Source organism: Manacus vitellinus, unplaced genomic scaffold, assembly GCF_001715985.3.
Source record: "Manacus vitellinus isolate BGI_N305 unplaced genomic scaffold, ASM171598v3 scaffold_78_pilon, whole genome shotgun sequence".
NCBI classification, from domain to species: Eukaryota; Metazoa; Chordata; class Aves; order Passeriformes; family Pipridae; genus Manacus; species Manacus vitellinus.
The window spans coordinates 1,706,842-1,727,948 of record NW_021940807.1 but is presented as its reverse complement, the minus strand read 5'-3'; the positions used below and the strand labels follow the sequence as shown (position 1 = coordinate 1,727,948).

General features: G+C 47.5%; 1 protein-coding gene across 1 annotated transcript in view; it reads left to right on the top strand.

Annotated features, from left to right (window-relative positions):
* The first annotated feature begins 20,699 nt into the window (after positions 1-20,699).
* The window catches only part of WNT9A (Wnt family member 9A), a 17,826-nt gene continuing 17,418 nt past the window's right edge, over positions 20,700-21,107 (top strand). Inside the window, exon 1 of the mRNA XM_029964681.1 lies at positions 20,700-20,963. Within this exon, the coding sequence (XP_029820541.1) occupies positions 20,750-20,963 (214 nt within the window). The 5' untranslated portion in view covers positions 20,700-20,749. The remainder of the gene's footprint in view (positions 20,964-21,107) is intronic.

Below are 21,107 nucleotides of genomic sequence, written 5' to 3'. Positions count from 1 at the left end.
CTTCTTCTGTTGTGCATTGCTATGACTTTTGGGCAGGAGTGACCTGCTGGAGTAGCCCCTGAGGATGGGTCTTCAGTAGGTGGAAGATACCTGGTAATATTTAAATTGAGTTCTGCTTCCTGTGAATCTTGAATGAAAATTGGGAGTAATGGGTCAAGTGGGATGTTGGTGTAAAGGTTTTATGGCTTTTTGTGGTTGCAGGTTGGTGAGAACAGACCTGAGAAGTTGAGTCCTTGCTGTGATCAAGTTCTTTCTGTGATCCTGACACTACTCCAGATTTAATTCTGTTCAGCTCCTCCTTGGTTGGAATTAAATGGGGAGTAGTATCAAGGCTGCTGCCAAGTCCTGTCTCTGGGACTTTGAGGACTGGTTTGCAGGATACCCAAAGGGGAAATTTCTTTCTTGTCCAGTTAGATAAGGACAACATCTTCTCCAGGAGTTACAAATGTGCCTTTAACAGAAAGATGGTGTTCTCAAAATCGCTTTCAAACTCTTCCAATCAATCAAAATCTCTCCTGTGGGATTTGTATGCATCCTGCTTAAAGGGTTCAAACTGGAACACTCCTTGATCTCTTGCTGCCCTGTTTTCAGCAGCCTCTGGACAACCTGTGGGTCGTTGTGTTTAGGTGCCAATATAATTTGGTAAGGATTTGTCCTTTTTAATGGTTTCTTTGCCACCTCGCTTTTTAAAGCTGCTCTAATTCCATGTTGCCCTAATTGTGATATGCAAACTTTCAAAGGGGAATCGCAGCCATTGTATTTTAAGATCCTTACAGGCCCCCCCCTGCTTAACGTGATAAATTTGGTCGGCTTTTCTCACTAAGAAAAATAGAAAGCCTTCCAAATCAAGAAAATTATGTAAGCAAATCCCGTGAGTGTGCTCTAAAATTAAACCTGCCTTGCAAGATCTGGGGCCTTCAGTGTGGAATCAATGGGTTTTTTTTTGGGGAGGCTATAAAACCTTGTCTGGGGGATGGCCAGTGGTGTCCTGATGTCTTCTAAGACCCTCTGATCCAGCCACACATTTATTATGACCAGATGTGTAGGAACATAAAATTATTAGGGACCATCCTTGCCCAGGACCAAATCACCATCCTCAACAAGCCACAACAGGTATTGGCACAGAGACCTCATGGAAGCACTGGATAACTTGTCCCATGCCCTCCTGCAGCATCCAACTCGAAGGCATGACTGTAGAATTCTAGAATGGTTTGGGCTGGAAGGGACCTTAAAGATCATCTTGTTCCAAGCCCCTGCCATGGGCAGGGACACCTTCCACTAGCCCAGATTGCTCCAAACCCTTCCATCCTCGCCTTGGACACTTCCAGGGATGGTGAGTTCACAACATCTCTGGGCAGTGTGACTCAGTGAGGATTTGTTGTGCTGGAACAAAGTTCTGGTGTCTCATCTGCGACCAGACGTGTCTGGTGTGAGTGTCCCGACCCTGGAGTTTGCAAACAGTGTTTGCTGAACTCTTCAAATCCTGTTTGCTTTAGGATGCAGAAGAGTTAGGCTTTGACTGGTCACCTTGTCATAAACCCCTTCCATGTGCGCTGAGGAATGGTCTTGGCTGCTGTGTGTTCATCCTCCCTCCTGTTAACTGAATTCTTCCGTGCTTCGTATAAAGTGTGTTTCTTCTCCACATGAAGCATGTTTTCCTGTGGTACTTGGCTTTGGAGACCTTCATTCCCTTGCTGCAAACTGTGTTGGGAAGAGCTCAGCCTTTTCCTCCAGGGATGACCATCAACACCTTCCTCCCAGGGGGAGATGGAGGGGCAGGGGCTGATCTCTGCTCTCTGGTGACCGCTGACAGGACCTGAGGGAACAGCAGGAACCTGTTGGGGGGGTTTATGTTGGATCTCAGGAAAAGGTTCTTCCCCCAGAGGATGGGTGGGCACTGACCAGGCTCCCCAGGCCAGTGGGCACAACCCCAAGGCTGTCAGAGCTCAGGGAGGGTTTGGACGTGGTGGGATCGTTGGGGTGTCTGTGCAGGGCCAGGAGCAAGACTGGATGATCCTTGTGAGTCCCAACTCAGGATATTCCATGATTTGAGTGTCTCCAAGAGGTTTCCCTGTGGAGACTCTGGTGCCAAACACCCTTCCAGTTTGGAATGGGAGATGGGAATACCCTCATCTCTGCATGTGGTTGCTGGAACAGTTTTATCCAGTCAGAGCAGGAGTTAATTGACCTCCTTCTTAGCATTTGTGCCGAGGCAGCTCTGGGCTGTTGACGGGCTGGGATGATCTAAAGGGGTTCTTCTGGCTGAAGCCACATCCAAACACCTGGAAAGTCTTAACATTTCCCCCTCCGTTGTCTCACATTTTGCTCTTAGTTCTTCTTGCACCCCACAGATTGGTCAACTTGGCCACACAAGGTATTTCCATCTGGGGCAAAACATCCCCTAGTTTTGTTTCCCTCTTTTATCTGCAGGCTGGTGACAGGTTTCCAGCAAACACAGGGACATTTGTTCGGGCGACCCGGGCGAAGGGACGGGATAGCAGCGCTCTCCCCTTCTTGGCCCTTGGTCCTCCCGAGCTCTCACAGCCAGGAGACACTGAAATCACAACTGTGCAGAAACACAGGAGGGATAAACATCTTAATCTCATGGATACTTCAATCTAAATGTTTTGGGAGGCCCTCCTTCGGGAAGGATTAGCCGGTAACGGCGTCCCAAAGGTCGCAGCCTTGCTTTGACTTGCGCCGCCGCTCGAGATGCTGGACGTGTGTGTGAAAGCTTCAGCAAAAGGCCTGAGATGCCATCACTGTTCTCTTAAGGCTCCAGGGAGCATCTGTGTGTCCTCTTGGGCTTTGGACATTCGCCTTGGAGCCCTGCCTGCCTGCGTTAGCCATTGTGATAGCGTTGCCTGGAGCGCCCAAATGTGACATGTATCAACTGGCATTTTGGCTGCGCTAAGTGTAAGATTTTTCCAGTGTAGGTTTATATCTGTTGTTTTTTTTCCTCTCAAGTGCGTGCATATTACTGTTATGATTTATTTTCAGGCTGTAACTTTTTGGTTTTATCACTTGAAATACTTTGGAAACTTGGAGGGCTTTTTTTTTAATTAGTTGCAAGCCCTCTTTACCTCGGAGGAAAATTCCAGTGTGAAGAATGCTTTTGATTCACGAAGAAATCATGTTACAGAGCCCCAGCAGAAAGGGTTCCTCTTATCTTTGTGTTCTTTGGGCCTTACTTTCCTCCTTGAAGCTGCCATTTGCTTTGCTGAAGTTCCCTTTGCTCCTTGACAGCTCCAGGGTAGATCAGTTTGTCATTGGAATGTCAAGGCTCTCAACCTGGACGTCCTTCAGCAAGAAGTTGGGTGGGAAATCATGAGCTCAGGAGACCAGTCTTGAGTACTTGCTTAAACTCTTTGTCACAGGGTGAAAGAAATGAATATTTTTGATGACAAATGACAATAATTGTGTGCTGGGATGGGTTATTCTTGCTCCCTTCATGCCAAGACCTGCTAGTCGGCCTGTAACAACAAAGTGAACGCCTCCCATTTGCTCCCTTGCTGTAAAATGCCTTTCTCTGATTTTTAGTTGCAGTGTTTTTTCTTGCTCCAGCTGCATGTTGTTGGGGCACTCTCAAACCACTGCTATTTTGGGGCTGGAGAGGGGTAAACTGGAGGGATTCCTTTCTCCACCACCGAGAAAACAAATGTCACTCCGGGGACTGTGGCAGAGCGAGAGCTGGCAGAGCGAGTGAGCTCCTGCTGCTCTTGTTCCTGTGGTTCGGCCTCCAGAGCCGTAACCTGCCCTTCAGGGAGGTGAGGTGTGAGACCTGTGGGATGGTGTCCCTCGGGAATGCAGCTCAGGGGATGCTGGATGCCTCCATAACCTCCGGGGGGGCCGGAGGGAGCCGGGGCGGGCAATGCAGGGCTTGGCAGAAGGTGAGACACCAAGGCTGGGGGGGTGGGACAGTTCTCTTGACACGGGGCCAACTGGGAAGTCTTGAGCTTCGACAGAGAAAAGGGGGCTGGGGAATGTGATCCCATCTCCCAGGGCAGGCCGTAAAACCCAGGAGAAGGACGTGGCCAAGTTTCGTGGCGGCGCTCTTGGGTTTCAGCTGCTGCCTCAGCAACGTGGCCCTGCAGGGATTTGCTGGAAGCTCTGGGAATTCTGGGCCAGCTCGTACCAGAAACCAAGGGGAGAGCCCATCTTGGGAGGTGTGTCTGTTAAAGCTCAAAAATTCCCTGATTTTCCTAATTATGCCCCTTCAACTTGTGTTCATACCCTTCCCTTCAAACCTGCTTTGCCCCAGGATTGAAGGGAAAACGTAACTCCTGCTAAATTCAAGTGCAGGCAGGGTAGAGATGGTGGTTCGGCCAGATTTTGACTTCTTTTGCCCCTAATTAACTTTCTGTTGTCTTATATTGAATGGGCAGCTCTGGTCCTGCTTATCTGCTGGGGAAATTTTATTCATGGGCATGTTCTTTTTTTTTTTTTCACAGAAATATCAATTTACTTTTGCTCAACTGTCATTATTCATATTTTTTTTTTTTTTTTAGATTTTATTCTATAGCCGAGCACCTTTGTGACACTTGGAAATTAAGTTAAATCTCCTGATTTTTGTTTTTTAAATTTTTTTTACCCTGTTGGTTATAATTCTGATCGTTTCCATGTAGTTGTGCCCTGTATCATCCTGGGAATATTGACTCCAGACCCACTGAAGTAGGTGGGATGTGGGAATTGCACAGCAAGCCCACGTGCATTTTGAAGACAGATGGAAACTCCATTTCAGGCTGGAGCTGCTCTGGTTGTGATTAACTCTAATGAGCATCTGTTGATGGAGTAGTTTGAGAGGGGCTCTGGGTGTTCTTTATTACTGGTCATGTTGGGATACAAAGGGCTGAGCTGAAAAGGGAGATCAGGTTGGTTGTGAAGAGTTGCAGCAAAGTTCTCTTGCTTGTGGGATATGCCCAATGTGGGAAGGTTTATTTTTATTTTAGTTTTTATTTTAGTTTTTATTTTAGTTTTTATTTTAGTTTTTATTTTATTTTTATTTTTATTTTAATTTTTATTTTATTTTAATTTTCATTTTATTTTAATTTTCATTTTATTTTAATTTTCATTTTATTTTAATTTTATTTTTATTTTAATTTTTATTTTTTAATTTTATTTTTTGAATTTTTATTTTTCATATTGTACCATTTCCATATCAGACAAATTCCCCCTGACTGCCAAACATACTACCTTTTTATTTATACCAGGATTTCCCTGGTATCCTAGATATAGGCTGGAGTCCCTGGAATTTGCTTGTTCCTTGGAACATAATTTCTGATAAATATACATAAAAATTGACCATAATTACTGAAGTGCATCAGCAAGTGAATCCAGACGTGCCAGCACCCAAAGTATCTGGAGTTACCTTTTAATACACAATTGCTGTTCACAGTTTAATTTGGGAAGCTGCAGAGGTGAACTGGAGGAGTGACCTCAATCATCTCTGCGCTGCCCTGGAATTCTGGCTCGTGATTCCATGTGAGGTTTGTTCTGTGAGTTCCTCCCCTCTCCCAGTGACTGGGCAATTACTGAATACTTCTTGCCCGTTCTCATTAACTGCCTGGCCCCAGGGCTGGTTTAGAACTCGTTATCCACGTTCTCTACTCCATGGAAAACACATTTGGTTCCTCCTGGGTGTTTTTGGGATGCTGTCTGAGACACAGAGCTCGGAGAAACCTGTCGAGAGTCCACTTACCCACAGCATCCCTTCTGATGCTGGAGCTTTCCTTTCACTACTTGGGAGCACTTGGAATTATTATAGGTCATCCCACAGTTTGTTGTCACACCAGGGAAACCTAAAGACTGGAAAATGAGGTTTGCAAATGACTTGGGAACGACTGTAAAAGCTTTTCTCGCTGAATTTTCCTCCTGTTGTGGCCCTGCAGGAATGGATTTGAATTCTCAGAAATGGTGCTCATAGGATCAGTTTGCTCCTCCCGTGGTCCGCTGCCTCCTTTCCCTCTAATCGTCCTGAGGGAATGAAGGCAAGATGGGAATCTGGACAGGAATATCTCGTGCAGAATAACCTTTTAAACAGAATTGATTTCCTGCTGCTTACACATAATTATGCTGATGTTTCCCAGCCCCTGAGGGGCTGAAATGCAGGCAGTTTGTATGGAACAATTTAGTTCTTTTTACTTCTTCCACTTCCAGTTCTCAAAGGAATTCCCAAGGAGTAATTCAGAGACCAAAGTTTCAAATCCATTCATCTGTTTCACAGATGGACTCTGTATCATTTTGAATTCAAGAGGAGTTTGGGGATATCGATAATTATTTCAAAGGAGATGTCAGCTAAACGTCTTTTAAATTTGGGAGGAACTCATCCAGCCCTGGGCTGGGAGCTGGATCTCCCAGTGTGCTTTCAGACCACACAAACAATTTCTGTTGTAAGGCAGAATATCCTCCTGGGTCAGCACTCTGCAGGTGAGTGCAGGAAGTGCAGCAGTTGGTGTTGATTCTTCACACTTGGTTTCTCCCAGATGAGTAGGTTTAATGGAGCTTCTGGCCTTGCTGTGGTTCCTCACAGTCAGCTGGAACCCTGTGCCCTCCATTCAGCTGTAATTTGGGACTCTTTTTAAAGGAAAAGATTCCTATCCTGTGCTAGAGATTTGTTGAAGAGGGTGCACTGACGTCCAGGGGATCACAGACAAAGGGCAACCTAGTTCCAAAGCATTGCTCCACTGCCCAGGACAACCTGCCCTGAACCAGGGCTTCCCCACCCTCCCAGCCAAGAATTCCTTCCCAATATCCCATCTGACCCTGCTCTCTGTCAGTTTAAAGCCATTCCCTCTTGTCCTATCACTTGTCAAAAGTCCTTCTCCAGCTCTTGTAGGATCCCATTAGGTACTAGAAATATTTTCCTGTTCCCTCAATTTGTTTGGGACTGTTCACTCCACGAGGCCACCATTTCCCCCTCCAGTCCTTGACCATGGCCATTATATGGAATATTGAAAGGACACAGTATTTATTACCCGTGGCAACTTTATTGATCTCTCAATAATCTCTCAGTATGGGAAGATGGGGCATCATTTTGTTTGGGTAGCTCCTGATTTAAGGACTGTCTTTCTGCTCTGCTTGTTGTCAGTGGATGGTTTAGAAAATGGGAACTTGCACATACTGGCTGACGGTGTCTTGGATGATCTTTGCACGCTGGGATAATTCCAAACCTTTGGATCCTCTTCCCACGAAACAATTTCTCCTCAGGATCTTTCCAGCATCCAGTTTTCTTGCACTTCTTCACCTTAGAATTGAAAATGTTTCTCCCTTTCTCTGTCTGCAGGAACTGGGAAGGAGTATTGTAGGGATTGGGGTAGGAATAACAGTGTAGCTCTGCTTTTGTTGGGACTTCCTCCTCAGACGTGAACAGCTTGCAGCTCAAATGGTTTCTTTGCCTGGTTTTGCTGCTTCTGAGGTCACCTTTTTTAGGCAGTGGTTGTGACTCAGGGCTTGCTCTGAGCTCCTTCTTGGAACTGAGGTGAAACAGTCCCAGTTTGATGAAGGATGTGTCTCATGGAGCTGGGCAGCAGCCAAATGGATCATCTCTGCTGGATGAATATGGATGCAGCTGTGGCATCCCACAATGTGCACCTTTACAGCCAGCCTTAAAGCAAGGCTCTGTCCCCCCCAAAAGTAACTCGAAATCTCTCAAAATGCAGTGAGGAACAGCTTTCACATTGAGTGAGGATTGGGCTGGCGAGGTACAGAGTGACATAATATGTCTTTGCCCTCTAATCTTTTACCCCTTCCCAGCTCCAGGCACACAAGAGCCGATTCAATCCTTAATCTTGGTGTAACGAAACCACCTCGTGGTTTTTCTGTGTTGGAGTTGATCTAAATTGGGATGGCAGGAGCTCCTGAATCCAACAGCTTTAGGCTATTTTAGGTGGTGAAAATCTGCCACTGGCACTCTGGGAGGCATTTATAAGTAACAAGCTAATTATGTAAAATGCACACTGTCCACTTGTTAAGATCTTCTTAAAGTTTCATAATCTAATCAGAATTTGCTATGAATAACATTTGGCTTGTTGTCCTCCCCCCTGCCTTTTTAATGCCACTTTGGTGGATGGATGATCAATACAGGAAAGAAATGCTTTCCTTAGGACTGGTTGGTTGAGTGTTCCCCACGTGCTGCTTTAATAATAAAGGATTTTCCTTCTAATTACTGAGCACAAATGCATTGATTTGAAGGTGGATCATAGAATCAGAGAATGGTTTGGGTTGGAGGGGACTTTAAAGGCCATCTTGTTCCAAATCCCTGCCATGAGCAGGGACACCTTCCACAAGCCCAGGTTGCTACAAGCCCCGTCCAACTTGGCCTTGGACACTTCCAGGGATCCAGGAGCAGCCACAGCTTCTCTGGGCAACCTGTGCCAGGGCCTCCCCACCCTCACATGGAAGAATTCCTTCCTCATATCTAACCAAAATCTCTCCTCTTTTTGTTTAAAACTGTTCTCTCTTGTCCCATCACTATCTGTCTATGTAAAAAATTGCTCTCCCTGATTTTTTAAAAATTTTTTAATGGATGATATGCAGTCCCATCTGCTCAGCAGCACTCACAGAATAAAACCTTGGCTCTCCTGGCCTGTAGTATTTTGGTTAATGTGACTTTTTGCTCGTACAGACCTTCTATAGCATCATAAAAAACGATGCATGTGCCGAAGTCAGCAAGTGCTCTGAGGGTGTTCACCTGAAGTGTTGGCAGGGGCAGGTCTGGCTGAGTTGCTGGCCAATATTCTGTGGTCAGGTCACCTTCAGGAGGTAGCTGAGGGTAATGTGAGGGTCCTGCCAGCAGCACAGGTGTGTGAACAGCAGCCTGGCTCTCAATCCTGGTTCATTCATCACCTGGGATCAACCACTGTGGCAGCATCTGCTCCCCTTCCACAAAACTCGAGTCCTTTGAGGAAGGGTGGCAGCATTCCTGTAGTGCTGTGGGATCCGGGCCTGTCTTGGTGAAGGACCAGCAGGGGATCCATGGCAGATGTTCACCTTGTTGACTCTTTCCCTTCTCCCCTTGTTTGGACAAACTGTGGTCTGGGTGAGCAGTGTTTTGGGGTCCAGGGAAAAGCAATGCCCTGAGGGTGTTAGGGAGGGAAGGATCACACGCTGCCCTTGCATCTGCAGCAGAAGGCAGTAGTTTGTGGGGTTGGTTGACTTCAGCAAGAACATAATCTCCTGCACCTTGTCCTTGTCTGAAGAGTTTGAAACCTTGGCCAGAGCATTTTTGTTTCGCTGCAGCTCTGACCACTGAAGTCTCATTTGAAGCTTGTAAAACGCCAGGACTGCAAAGCTCCTTCAGAAAGACATTCAAGAGACCCCTTTAGTCATGGGATAACCTCCATGCAAGAGCCTTTGAGTATCTTCCTGTTGAGTTCTGTGAAGAACCAACCTCTGTGCTCACAATTCATTCCCACAACCTCTGCTGGGGCTCAGGAGGAGGACAGACTTCTCCCATCCCACCCATCCCCACCCTGTCTCTGGTGCATCCTGCTCTCTCCAGAGCCCTGAAAGTTTGTTTTTTCACCTGTTTAGTTTTGAAACCTGCCACGAGGATAATGTGACATTAGAGTGGAAAAGCTATCGCTGCTGTGCAGGGGAGGAATTGCAGACCCGTAAACTGCTCCCAAAATAGCTCAGATGATGTGTCAACCCGCCCAACCATCTAAATACTGCACGAGCTGACCTCCCTGCGATATCTAATAGGGGCTGGGGAGCGTGTTTTGAGGGGAGGGAGAGGTGAAACCCCCCCCTGAATCCACATGCTTGTTTCTAGAGGTTGTCATTTATCCAGAAGTTTGACTAGGAGCCAGTCTCTGCTTCCAGCTGGGACCTCCAGGTCCTGAGTGTAGAATTAGGGGAAGGAGGAAGAGGCTCATTCTCCAGTTGTTTTTCTGTCCTGGTGAACTCGAGGAGCTCTTTGCACTCGCTGCGTTTCCCTCAAAGGTTTCATTTCGTTTGTGTTGTTGCAGAGTAAACTTTTATTTTCTCTTTAGCTGCTCTGCTGCTCCACTGTGTGTGTGTGTGTGTGTGTGTGTGCACAGGGATACCTCCAGGCAGCTTGGGAAAGCTGCTGTGTTGGCTACAAGGAGTTTCTTCCCTGGCTGCCAGTGGCTGTGGTCTGGGCAAGGGCAGCTCTGCTCCTGAGAACAGAGCGGGCAGTGTTCGGGAGGGACGGCAGGATTTATCCGACAGGATTTATCCCACAGGCAGGGAGAGAGGAGCAGCCCAAATCCCGCTGGATAGTGCCTGCTGCGTTGCTGCCGAGGCTTTTGTCTCCCAAACTGAACAAAAGGGCTGGCTGAGGTGTTCGGGAGACAAATGGGCGATTCATTATGGAGTCGGATCATTCCCTGGCAGGGGCGGCGGGAGAGACTGACACGGACACATGGCCGGCCCTGCCAGGCATTCCCACGTCCTGCCGTGGGTGGGAAGCTCGCTGGGGACGTGGAGGGATTGCTGGGAGGTTGCTCCAAGCCCCATCCAACCTGGCCTTGAACACCTCCAGGGATGGGGCATCCACAACTTCTCTGGGCAACCCGTGCCGGTGCCTCGCAGCCAAGAATTTTCCGGCACGTCTAATCTAAATTTCTCTTTCAGTTTAAAACTGTTCCCCCTTGTCCTGTCAGTATTCCATGTAAAAAGTCACTCTCCCTCTCTTTTATAGGCCCCCTCTAAGTACTGGATGGCCACAGCTGCAGAAATATCCATGTGGTGTGTGCTGGGCACCTCTGGGTTGGGTTAAATGCTGTTTAGAGAGCATTTGGGTTCAATGCTGCAGCCAAACCAAGGGGCATCTTTTCCAGGTGCCTTTTTAGGTGCTGAGGACACAAGAGGAAGGTAATTCCTTCCTTCAGGACTCCCCATATGGGATCAAATCAATGGTTTGTCCAGCCAGACACGGACATCTGGGGAATCCAAGGAGAAGTGGGACAAGTGATGTGGCTCCTGACGTGTCCCGCTCGCTCCTGGCAGGCAGGGCTTTAAAGGCTTCCTGAGCCCTCGTGTTCCATCACCCATCTGGATGAACCCTCCCTTTTCCTGAATTTGTCTAATCCCTTCTGGAATCTGTTCATCATTTCGGGCTTCACAACATCCGGTGGCGATGAGCCTTGAAGTTTAATGAGGTGCTGGTTGGAAAAAAGGCTCCGTTCCTCCAACGTTTATTATTATTATTATTTTTTTTTAACGCTGTGCCTGGTCTGAATCAAAAGTTCTGATCCCTGCACTGCCCTGAGCAAAGTGGTCCCTGCGGAGCTTCCAGCAGATCTGCAGGACTTGGTTGGGCTTCATGGCAGTGGCTTGATCTGCAGAGAGCCAAGAAGGATGGACAGGAGGTGTTTTGGGATCTGGAAATTACCCCCCTTGTGTGTGATGTAAAAAATAAGGGATAAATATAAAGCAGCAGCATTGCAAAAAAAAAAAAAAGAAAGAAAAGGCACAGGTAACAAACAAACATTTATGGAGTTTTTCTGGTCCTCTTTGTTTTAGATTTCAAATTCCAAATATCCTTTGCCCTGTGCAACTCTTCCTAGACAAGGGAAGCTCCTAAGACCATGAACTTGGATTTTCTTTGCTTGCAACAGGAAAACAAAGCTGTTGTTGCAGGTTTATAGCACAGATGACTTTCTGGCTTTTAGGAAATTGGGTTTCATGGTAGGAGTAGATGTAAGAGTTTTTATGTGGCTCAACTTCGTTGCAAGAAAATCAGACTATTGAACATTGTGGCCTGTTGCCTGTCTTGAAAATCTGCTATAAATTCTTTTGCTGTATCTGTCTTGTGATCCATTACGTTTGTGGTCCTCTCCTGGTCCTCAATCCCACCAAAAAATATTCAAAGGGAGGCAGGAGGAGGGATGCTCATGTGTATTTTCTATAAGGGTGATGTAGGAATGTCCCTTTTCCCCCCATGTCACGAAATGGGAAACTGTTAGACCCAATTCTGGGTGAAAATCATAGAATATCCTGAGTTGGGAGGGACCCACAAGGATCAAATCCAACTCCTGGCCCTGCACAGGACAACCCCAAGAATCACGTTGTGTGCCTGAGACCATGAACTACTATAACACATCAGGAGTGGAGCTGAGCTGTTTTGTGCTGGAGCAGGGAGCTGAGATGCAGGGATGGCAGGATTTTCAGCAACTTAAAAAAACCCCAAACCAAAACCCAAACAACAAAAAAAACCCCACCTATATTCTGAAAACATCTTTTTGTTTTTCTTTTTTTTTCCTTCTTGGACCCTATGGAGCTAAAGAGGTTAAAACAAACTTTTTATTTTCTCCTCTCTGGGTTTATGTCTTCATTTTCCATCACATTTCTCCCACTTAACTGCTGCTTCCCTGCACCAAAACTCACAGCTCCACGTTGCCCAAGGCGCAGTGGAATTCAGGCCAAAAGAAATGATGTCAGGCTGAAAAAAAGAATAAATTAAATAAAACTAAGCAGTGGCTGGATAAGGAGCAGGGGTGAGTGGTGGGGTGGGGGTCCAGGAGCTGTCCAGCTGGGCAGGGGGACACTGGCAGGGGGTAATTCCTGGCACAGGCTGCCAAGGGCAGAGCTAATTCCCTCTTAAATCGGGAGTGAAAGCCCCTGTTGCCGCCTGGCCCGTGCATTCCACTGGCACAGGCTGGTTTTAAGTTGGGTTGAAAATCCTTCTTAAATCTCCCTGATTGCTGTTTCATTCTTGAGAGGATGAAGGGGAGAGGAAACAGCCTTTCCCTCCCCGCCTCCTTCCTCTGCCTCTGCTCCCTCATGGGCGGAATGGGTCGTTCCAGTGGGATTGTTCCAGTGGAATTAGGTCTTGGGGGCCAAGCTACCTGCGGCCTCCCTGGGTAAAAAACCCCCTCCTCAAAAACCCTGCAGTGTTTTCTGAAGGTGGTGTGGTGCTGGGAACTCCTCAGCACGCAGGAATTGTGAGGGAATATTGGAAATGCCTGTAGAGCTGCTCCTGATGTTTGTCCTCGTGTCCCTTCCAATCTGGTGGATCTTCTACAATTTATCTAAAATAAAAAATGTCTTTTGCTCTGATGGACCAGAAACTTCCTGAATAAGATTTGTTGCGAGGAGAGGAAGGGAAAGAAGGAGGGGTAGTTCAACTTTCTGCTTCAGATACACCAACAAGGGCTGAAAGACCCAAATTTGATTCCTTTCTCCGTTGTGGGGTTTTTCTGATTGTTTGTGCCTCCCTCCCTGGGGGGAAGGGAGGCAGGAGGGAAGGCAATTCCTTTCTTCAGTGAAGGAACTTTATAATACATTTATAAATATGTAATAATTTATAATACCTGTAAATCATAAGCTGTGCAGGTCTCCTGCTTTGGGTGAGTGGGAAATGCTGCAGCAGCTTGAAGTGTTTTCTTGTGGTGCAAACCCAGCTGTTCCTCGTGGCACATTGATCCCAAAAATCTTATACAGGAAGGGATCATCACAGGAACATCTCCAGCCTTCCACATAGGAACTCTTTGCTCATTCACTGTGATATTTTTCCTGCAGTTGAAGGAAATTATTTACCCTCATCTATTATGTACCAAACTTTTTGGTAATTTGAACAGGAGGAGCTGAGGGCAAGTTTTGGCAGGAAATTATTGGAGGTTTATTTATATGTAGAACAACCATCCTGTACCTGGGAAAAAACCATCCTTGTCTTGCCCCATGCACAGAAAAATCCCTTCTGAAGTGATGTGACAACCCCTTCTTTAGGGGGGGGGTTGTCCTCAATCCAGGACAAGTGGCCTGGGGAAATTCCTCTTGGACCTCCCTGTTCTGCAACCTGGGAGAGGTTGGAAGTCTCCCAACCCCTGTGTGGAGGCTAAAATGGGAAACTGCAGCATCTCTGTGGTAACACCTGGGCCTGAGGAGAGCTTTGGGATCAGAGTGGTTGCCGTGAGTGCTGGAAGCATTCGGGAAAGCTGTGCTGGGAAGGAAGATTTGCACCAGCAAACTCCTTTGTTCAGAAGCAGCTCTTGTTTCTCCTTTTTTTATTTTTTTTTTTGGGGTGCTGGAAATAACTCTTGCCAGCACCCAAGAGCCTGGAAGGTGTGGGTAGCAGGGTCCTTACTTGTCCTCTTGTCCATCCTAAGATGCTCAGAGGAAACCTCTGTATAGATCTCTCCAGGCATGGTTGAAAACAAGCTGGAATGACTGACACTTACAAGAATCTGCACCTTTTTCTCCTAAAAAAAAAACCCCAAAAAAATCTGTTTGAGCATGTTTCACTAGGAATATGATGGAGACTGATGTGTCCTTCCCTGGTGAGTGGGATCTGTTGGGTTGGAAGTTCCTCATGCTGTAGCTTTTCTCCTCTCTATCCTTCTAATTCCCAACACTCAGGGGCTGATCCACTGACTCAGAGGCGTTTTCCCTCTATCATGGAATGGTTTGGGTTGGAAAGGACCTTAAAGATGATCTCATTCCAAGCCCCTGCCGTGGGAAGGGACACCTTCCACTGGAAAAACACATCAGATACGTGCTCTGTTGGAGCATGAGTAGGGAATGGCTGTGGTGAGGTTGTAAGGCCCTGTTGTCCCTACTAGGAGTTGGTAGAAGTGTGTAAGGTTGTAGTAGTCTCTGTGGTGGAGGCTGTTACTTGTCTGTGCAAGCAGAAGCTGCACCTGAGTTTTGGTCACTCTTAACTCATGAGAAAACCCCTTTTTCAGGGGTTGCCACCTAAAACAAGGCTCTGAGTGTGTTTGCCCTGATGCTGAGAGGAGAGTGAGGATCAAAACAGCAGCTGGGACAAAACTGTGATGGGAAAAGCTGTCTCTGCTGCTTGAGTTTGCAGTTGCTTTGCTTAAGGGTCTCCAAAAATTCTCTGTTGTTGATGGAGAAGGATGTGGAGATCCAGAAGGAGAGGGGAGCCCAGAGAGGAGCTGGTTGGGAATGACCTTGAAGGAAGAGAACTGTCACGAGTGTGAGGATCTGGGGATGATCCAAAGCCTTGGAAAGGACCAGGATTAGATGAGTTTTAGCCAAGCTGGATGTGATTTCTGGGTGGAATGTTGGCTGTTCACCTCTACCTGGTAAAACCCTGGCTGGTCTGGATTTCCTCAGACTTCTCCTCCTGCCAGTTCCTTTGACCCCCACGATGTCCCAGCATCTGCCAGAGGAGATGGGTGGGAAAATTACACCAAGGAAAGGTTGAGCTTGAAGTGGAGAACTCCAACAGAACCACCTTCGTGAGGGGGCTGAGATGTCATTGTGGAAGCCAAGAAATCCCTGCTGAGCTTTGAAGAACCCATAACCTTATTTTTATGTAAATATTTAAGGAAATATGTGATTTTTTTAGCGTGTATAAGTTAGCCAGGGTAGGAAACCTTTGGCTTTGTAGCTCAGAGAAAGGCAGAGAATTTTGAAGCTAGCCTGAGTGGCTCCAGGTTTTGTGGAATAGACACAAATCCCTGAATTTTGGGGTGAACAATCGTGTCTTGGAGCAAGAAAAAAATCAACTTAGTTCTGACTTTGAGGGGTGGAAAGAAAATAGAGAATTAATTACTTAGTAGAAAAGAGAAAACTTTCTGTGATATGAAGTGATTTTGGGGGTCTACCAGTGCTTTTGACAGCTCTGTGAAGAGCAGAAATGAGGCTGGTGAATGTTCTTGAGATGGTTTCCTCCAGAGGATGTTGAGTGTGAGCAAAATGGTGACACTTGAACCTCTAAACACTTCAAAAACCAAACAACGCAGTGCAGGATGAGGTGGTTGATCCTTCACTGGCCAACTCTTGCTCCAAACATCAAATCTTCATCACTCACTATGAAATTCAGATTATTTTCTTGGATTTTGGGCTTTTTGTGCTTCAGATATTCAGTTGGCTTTAATAATTTTGGTAAATAATTTTTTAGAAGCTTCCTCACAGCGTGGGAGTTTGGTGGTGGGAGAGAGAGGAGGCAGCTGAAGGCTGTTGGATGTGAAAAATAATAATAATAATCTAGTCCTGGTGTCCAACATAAGTCAGTCTGACTGCTTGAGTTGTGGAATCATTAATTTAGGTGTTGTAGTGAAGGTTAATGTTCAAGTTGTCCATTTTCCAGGAGCTTTTTTTTAATCATTAAAAGGAAGAAATAGTGGTGGGAAGAGAAGAAAAAGGGCTGGAAGTTGTCATTTTTTCAGGAGTTTCTTTTAATTATTAAAAGGGAGAAATAGTGGTGGGAAAGGAATAAAAAGGGCTGGAAGTTGTCAATTTTCCAGGAGCTTTTTTTTTAATTATTAAAAAGAAGAAATAGTGATAGGAAGAGAATAAAAAGGGCTAGAAGCTGTCAATTTTCCAGGAGCTTTTTTTAATTATTAAAAGGAAGAAACAGTAGTGGGAATAGAAGAAAAAGGGCTGGAAGTTGTCAATTTTACAAGAGTTTCTTTTAGTTATTAAAGGGAAGAAACAGTAGTGGGAATAGAAGAAAAAGGGCTGGAAGTTGTCAATTTTCCAGAAGCTTTTTTTTAATTATTAAAAAGAAGAAAGAGTGTTGGGAAGAAAGGGAAAAAGGGCTGGAAGAGCAGCAACAACACTGCAGGAAAAGCAGTCACATAGGAAGTGAAAACAGAAGCAATTGAGTCACTGTGCAGATGTGCCAGAGATAAATCTCCCAGCAGGAGGAAGTGCTGGGACAGGAATGTGATATTTCAGCAGGGCCTGGCATTCCAGGTGGGAATAGCAGAGGCTTTTCCTTGCAGGAAAGCAGCTCACCTTGGCCTGGGCCTCCAGTGACCCTTGGAAAGGAAACTCCCCAAAAATGAGAGAGCACCCACCCCCAGGTCTGTGTGGGTGCCTTAATTCTGTGTGTCCTCACCCCCCCTTTTAAATTCCCAACAGGAAAGTCCCCACTTAAGCAAGGGAAAATCCAGGGAGGCCGCTGGAGGTGTGAGCTGATGGGGCAATAAAAACCCTTGGCTTCTGAGATGAGCTGAAGGCAGGGCCTGGCCTTGGATTGCGTGTCTGGGAGGAATAATTCCAGGGTGCCACAGATAAAAACTTGACTGCACAGCTCTCAGGGTGAGCTAGGCAGTGTTTGGGATCTCTCCCAAGTCCTGGAGACTGAACTCCGGGCAAACAAAGCAATTTGGAATGGAAGTTCCCAACTGAAGGAGCCAAATGCCACCAAGCAGCTTGTGTGCAAACTGGATGGGTCTGGTAATTCCAGCAGGTGATAAGGAACCTTCTGGATGCCTGGCTTAAAAGTAGGGATAGGTGGGACTGGAAGGGGAATAGTGCAAACAAATGTCACAAAGGTTCCTTTCAGCGTGGTGGGGATGGCACAGGTCAGGCAGGTCCTTCCTGAGGTCTGGATGGTGCAAGGGTGAGGAAAAAGCCAGGAAAGATTAGGCCAAAGCTTGAATTATGCTGAGTGTCCTGGCTTTGTGGGTTCATGTTGCTCTCAAGAGAGGTTGGGGTTAACTTACAGGGAGTCAAAGCTTCCTGGGCTGTGTGCAATGAATGAGCTGTTTGGTCTCTCTCCAGGTTCCCAGTGGTCAAACACACCATCTTGTAGAACGTTAAAATCCAGTTTAGAATGGTTTGGGTGGAAAGGACCTTAAAGATCACCCTGTTCCAACCCCCCTGCCACGGGCTCTAGAAGGTGTGTCCACTTCACCTCACACTCAGCCCCCTCTCGATGCAAAGTCACGCAGTCCCAGAGCCCTGGCTGGCAGTTCAATCGTAACAGTTGGTGGACTGGGGTTGTAAAAAACAAAAAGCACACCCTCCCCTGAGATATTTCCTTGGAAAGAACAGCTTGGCCTTTGTGAGGAGCTGAGAAAGCGTCCGACTGACACGGTTGCCTCACAGGACCTCGCTCAGCCCCGGGGTTGCATAAAAGGGCTTTATGGGATTATGGAGGTTCTGTGCAGCGTGTCAGGTGGAGCTCCCTGGCTCTGCCTGCGCTCTGTTATTGATGCCATGCTCGGGGAAGTGCCACCTCACCCCTTTTCCCGGGCTCCTGGAATGTGTGTGCAGAGAGCCGAGGCCGCCGCATCGCTCCCCGGGCACCCATCCAGTGCTGGGGAGGGAAAACGCCTGTGGGTCCATCTGTGTGGCTTCTACTCAGGGTAATTCTTCACCTGGAAGAGTTTCATTGCTTGTTGACTTGGAAAAGCCCTTTTCCCCCCCCTGAATTTACTCCTTGTCTTGTTCTAGGGGTGCTCTTGAGCACTAATCCAGGCTCATTCCATACATTGCATGGCTTGTTCCTCCACCTGCTCCAGAAGTGTTGTGTCACTGTGCAGCACTATAAATCCCATTTCCTACCTTCTCCTATCCCTGGATCTTTATTTTGATCATATTTAGGTAACTTTTACTGGAGATCCCTGTGACTGGGCTGTGCTATCAGCAAGTTTTGGGGGGCTGATCTGTTGGAAACTGTAATTTGAAGCATCCCAAAGCTGAGCATCTCAGGGGGAAGGTGGGGAGGGAGTTGAAAACCACCAGTTGCTCTGCAGAAATCATGGCTGTGGGATGAATTCCTGTGTCCCTCTTTGCTCCAACAGCTATGATACTTAGAGCACGTGTTTTCCAGGCCATTTAGCTGAACAGCACCTGCTCAGAGGGAAAGGTAAAATGGGAAAGGGGAGCTGTCAAAAATGCTTTGCCTCCCTCTCTCTCCTTTGCCAGCTGAGGGGTCTCTTGTGCCAACCATGAAAGCTCGCAGGAGTGAACCTTCAGAGTATCATGAAGGCCAGGAATGAATGTCCTGGAGATTCCTGAAGCTCAGACTAAGGCACCTTTCTCATAAATGAACCTTCTGGGAGCTCCTGCTAACGAGGCACCAGGGCTGGGTGATGTCCCCTCTCCTTGGAGAGCAGATGAGGCCAAGTCCCCACTCTGTCCCAGTTGAGACAGACCAAAAATGAAATGGTTAACATTTATGCCTCAAGTGGAGCTTCCTGTTTGGTCTTTTAGATTGTTTTTTCTCAAATTTGGGGGAAAAAAATATTTTTTTTGGCAAATTTACCCTGGGTTGCACCAGTTTTCCATGTTTCCAATGAATTTTTATCACTGCAGGTTTTTTCTGGAGATCTTAATTCTTTTGAAGGTAACTGAAGGAGAACATCTCCCTGCCCGTCTTTGTTCTCCTAAAAATCCCAGCTCAGCTATTTTTTTCCCCCCTTCCTCAGATATCTGATGTTAAATCACCTCATCAGTACATCAGGAATGACTGGACCTGTCCTGGCTGCTGCTGGCTGTGACCCAGGGCGGGATTTTATGCCCTTTGTGCACCAAAGTTTGGGAGTTAAAGCATCCAAGCTGCCTGCCCTTGGCAACTGTGCTCCTGGCAGGATGCATCCCACTGATTAGAGAGAATTAAAAACAAGAAAGCACTGCTCCTGTGGGACAGGTGGGAATTCAGAGATAAAGAGTTTCCAGGATCCATCAGCATCCAGCAAAGGGGGTGAGTGTGAGCTCCCCTCCCCGTTTTCCCTGGTGGTCCTGCAGCAACGGAGATGTCCAAGCCTGTGATCCATCCCCATGCTCCCCTGTTTGGGATTGCAATGTTCCAGCAATCCTGGAATTCCAGATTTAAGCCATTCTTCCTTTTTGGCTGGGGAATGTGTGTCCAGGTCCTCCGAAGCCCTGCCTGGTGATTCCCATTGACTGCCTGGACTGGCACCTGGCCGGAGCAGGGCAGAGCCAGGAGAGTGGGGTACAGCCAGCCTGGCCAACAAACCATTCCTGAGCCCAGCAGATGTTCCTGCAGCCTCTCTGCTCCCCGGGGCCGATGCCAGGCTGGTCCTTTTCCAGCAGCTCCGTCACTTGACACCGGGAACAGTTCGCTGGGCTTTTGTGGCACATTGTACCAGTCAGGGACCTCGTGCTGGGAGGAGGGAGGGGAGGGGGCAATGGGACATGAACTTCTTCAGGGCATTTTTTTTTTTAGGTTTTGAGCTCGTTCTGTCTTGTAAAAGCTCTTGGCAGTATCTCCTGGAAAGTGTATCCTGCTCTCCAACCTCAGGCTGTGGCTCACGGGGTTTTATGTCAGGATCTCTTCTGCTGAGGGCAGGGAGGCTTTATGTGCTTTCTCAGCGTGTCTCTTGGGGTTTGGTGGGACACACCATCCTCTGCCCCTTCCCAAGGTGGTTTCTGGCTCTGCTTGATGTGCCAAAATGATTTTTTTCTTTATGCACAGGACAGTGACTGCAGAACTTGTGTATTTTTGCCGTTTTCCCGAGTTCGTGCAGTTCGATTATTTCTTTCCAATTTCGGTTTTAAACACAGACCTGCAGTGAAGATGGCCAAGGGTTTATGTCTAAACATAATGTCTATTATGTCTGTGAGAGCTGGTAGGGAACCTAAATCCTAATACTGCTTTTTACCCTTCTCCTGCTCCCACCCTGCACACACACTGAGGGGAGCTTTGCTTTAAAATCCCTCTGTGCCCAGACATCAAGTCCACATGGGTGCTCAGCCACGAGATCCTGATCCCACGGGCTGTATTTCATAAAATCACAGAATGATTTGGGTTGGAAGCACCTTAAAGACCACTGAGATCCAACCCACGTTGGCAGGGACACCTTCCACTAGCCCAGGTTGCTCTAAGCCTCATCCACCATGGCCTTGGACACTTCCAGGCAATGGGGCATCCACAGCCTTTCTGGCCAACCTGTTCCAGTTGCTTCAGCACACCCTGAAGAAAGAATTTCTCCCTGAAATTTCCCCTGAAGAAAGAACATCTCCCTAAAATTCCTTCCCTCACCGCGCTTTGCCCCCCTCTGTGTTTCCTCGCAGGCTGACGGGGAACGAGCCCCTGACCATCCTCCCTCTGACCTCGGAGATGGAGGAGGCGGCGGTCAAAGCCCACTACAAGGTGTGTGACCGGCTGAAGCTGGAGAAGAAGCAGCGCAGGATGTGCCGGCGGGACCCGGGCGTGGCCGAGACCCTGGTGGAGGCCATCAGCATGAGCGCCCTGGAGTGCCAGTACCAGTTCCGCTTCGAGCGCTGGAACTGCACCCTGGAGGGCCGCTACCGGGCCAGCCTGCTCAAGAGAGGTCAGTAGGGCGGGCAGAGATCTGGGGTGGTGCCACCCCCTTGCATCCATCCCCTCCCCTGGCATCCTGGTGTACCCTGGGGCGTCCCCACCTCCCCAGAGAGTCATAGAATCAGCTGGGTTGGAAGGGACCTCCGAGATCATC